Below are 2,535 nucleotides of genomic sequence, written 5' to 3' on the forward strand. Positions count from 1 at the left end.
AAGAATATAGATCAACAAAAGTTGCATTTCTAGAACAATGTTACAGGAGGCTCCGTTTAACAGTGGTGGAAGAAGGTGCTAAAAATCTGTCAAAATCCATTATTCCATGGACCATACCAGTTCGGTTGGAATTTGGGTTTCACTTGTGGTTAATAGTTTGCTAGTTGGCAGATGATCGTGTCTCCAGTTTTGCTGGCTCAATACAATTTTTTGCTAAGTCCGAGCACCAACTTCAATAGCCATAATATTGTGCAAGTTCAATGAGATGAATTCACTCAAAAGGGTTATTGGACGACCCTATCTAGGACTAGGATTTGAGCATGGGTTCGCTCAATCGGGGTGATCGATGCGCAGCCACGATAGGGCTGGGAAACAAGACGAGCTGCTCGTGGCTTAGCTCGTAAATAGATCATTCAAACTTGGATACAGGGCTTGGCGAACCAAACATTAACGAATGTTCAGCTCAGCTCGGCTTGTATCAGCTCGTTAGGTAGTAATAATATATATATATATATATATATATATATATATATATATATATATATATATATATATATATATATTCTGAAATCCCATTACATTTTGTAAAACAAATGGTTAAAGTGTTTGGATTGCAAGCAAGGTTTTGAGTTCCTATTGTTTCATCCTTAAAAAAAATGCATGTTTTTTCATCTACACTTTATGGTATAATTATTACTAGTTAACGAGCTACATAAACCAAACCGGGCTGAGCACACATTTGTTCGTGTTTGGCTTGCTGAGCTTATCTCACGAGTTCGAATGTGCCTCGACTACAAGCCGAGCCATGAGCGGCTCATCTAGTTTCTCAGCCCTAGTTACCGTTGGTGGTGCATCCTAAATTAGAAATTAGGGTTACCGTTGAGAGGCAAGAACATTTGAATTTACCGCCGGGTAAACCGCCGATCTTCTGAAAGAAGTGATGTAATATGGGCCTCACATTTTCAACGTAGCGGTTGTGTAATAACCGTCCATCTTTCAGATGGACGGTTATATTCGACACTCGACAGCAATCCCATCATCCGTACGTTTTCCTTGGATCAAAACCATGCAAAGAGAACAGTTTGGCCCTCTGGAGCACCCCGTTCGTTACGTACGCCACAGAGTTCTCCTTGACGTCCATCTTACAGATGGACGGCTGTAGCTGCAACCTATCAGGTTTCTTCCTGTGATTTCCTTACTTGTACATGAGTTTTCCTGTAATTTTGTTTCGTGATAGACTCTCTACGCGGCACGCGTGCACCCACGTGTTAGGACTTCTTTCCACAAGAAGCGGCCCTTTGTGTCTTCTCCTGCCACGTGCGACACGTTCGTATTTACACCCAAAATCTCTCTTTTACCATTTCATTCCGCATATCTTCGAAATGCCCCCATTGTATTTTTTTAAATAACAATTCCAACCCCGTGGAGAACTTTGACCGCCCATGTTCAGGAACGACGTAACCACGTCGTTGATCGGTGGAGCCAATCAAGGCTTTAGCACACCTGTGGCCCGAACCAACTCAGGAGCCATCCAAGATCGAGTCAAAAGCTAAGCCCATTCCACGACTCATGAGACATATTTGTCATTTAAAAAAAAAAGAGGGCTTTCTTGGTCATTCCGACGCCAAACAAGGATATATCTGGGGCCTCCGTTTCTTATATCTCTTCTTCTTCTTCTTCTCTCTATCAAATCATGTTGGCGTCCGATCTGAAGCACCGAGTCAAAAACGAACCTCTCATCTCGGCAGCCGAGATGAGAAGCAAGAACCCGAGAGCCAAGAAGATGGCGCTAGCGAAGAGAGGACTGCGATCTCTAGCCGTAGCCGTATCGATACCCCTCCTATTGGGACTCGTCAACCTCCGACTCGGGAGCATACGTCTCGGTCAGAGACCGATTTGGTTCCCGGTCTGGTTCTACGACCTGGGCTGGGTCGTCTCGCACGCCATCATGGGCCTCTCCTCGTGGCTCGTCTGGGTTGAGGGCGGCTTCCACCAGCAATCCGGTGCGCTCTCTCTCTACGCCATAGAGCTCGGGCTCAGCATCGCCTGGGCGCTGGCTTTCGGCTTAGGCACGAGCCGGCTCGCCTTCGCCGCCTCCGTCGTGCTCGTCGCCGGCGCCGTGGCGTGCTACCGGAGCTTCCGAGCGGCGAACCCGATCGCCGGCGATCTCGTCAAGCCTTACGTGATGTGGGTCGGCTTCCTGGCGTTTGTGAGCTACAGGCTCCTTTGAAGAACCCAATTGGTGATTCAAAATCTTCCTAGGATCAGATCTGAACAAGGGTTTAAGATCCTGCCACTATGTATTTTTTATCCAATGTTTGATGACTACCATGGATTTGAGATCATATATATTTTTTATTCTTTTGTATCTTCTCATACAAAATAAGAACATAGAGAATGGGACCCACCTCATCTCAAGAGAAATTATTGGACGGCATCCAGAATCAAATCCATGTACAACTTTTTGGTGTTTGATCTATTCAAACAAAATGTAAATCCCTAAGGCAGGACTGACGGAAAAAACTAGCAATTTAT

The 2,535-nt window shown here is 45.3% G+C and overlaps 1 protein-coding gene across 1 annotated transcript; it reads left to right on the top strand.

The window, feature by feature from the left end:
- Window positions 1–1,753: 1,753 nt before the first annotated feature.
- On the top strand, window positions 1,754–2,230 carry LOC149844308 (translocator protein homolog). Its single transcript, XM_090001072.1, has one exon. It carries the CDS (start codon window positions 1,754–1,756, stop codon window positions 2,228–2,230), a length of 477 nt encoding a protein of 158 aa, XP_089857198.1.
- The last annotated feature ends 305 nt before the right edge of the window (window positions 2,231–2,535 follow it).

The sequence above is a fragment of the Nuphar pumila genome, chromosome 3 (assembly GCF_984573655.1).
Source record: "Nuphar pumila chromosome 3, dmNupPumi1.hap1.1, whole genome shotgun sequence".
Classification (NCBI taxonomy): domain Eukaryota; kingdom Viridiplantae; phylum Streptophyta; class Magnoliopsida; order Nymphaeales; family Nymphaeaceae; genus Nuphar; species Nuphar pumila.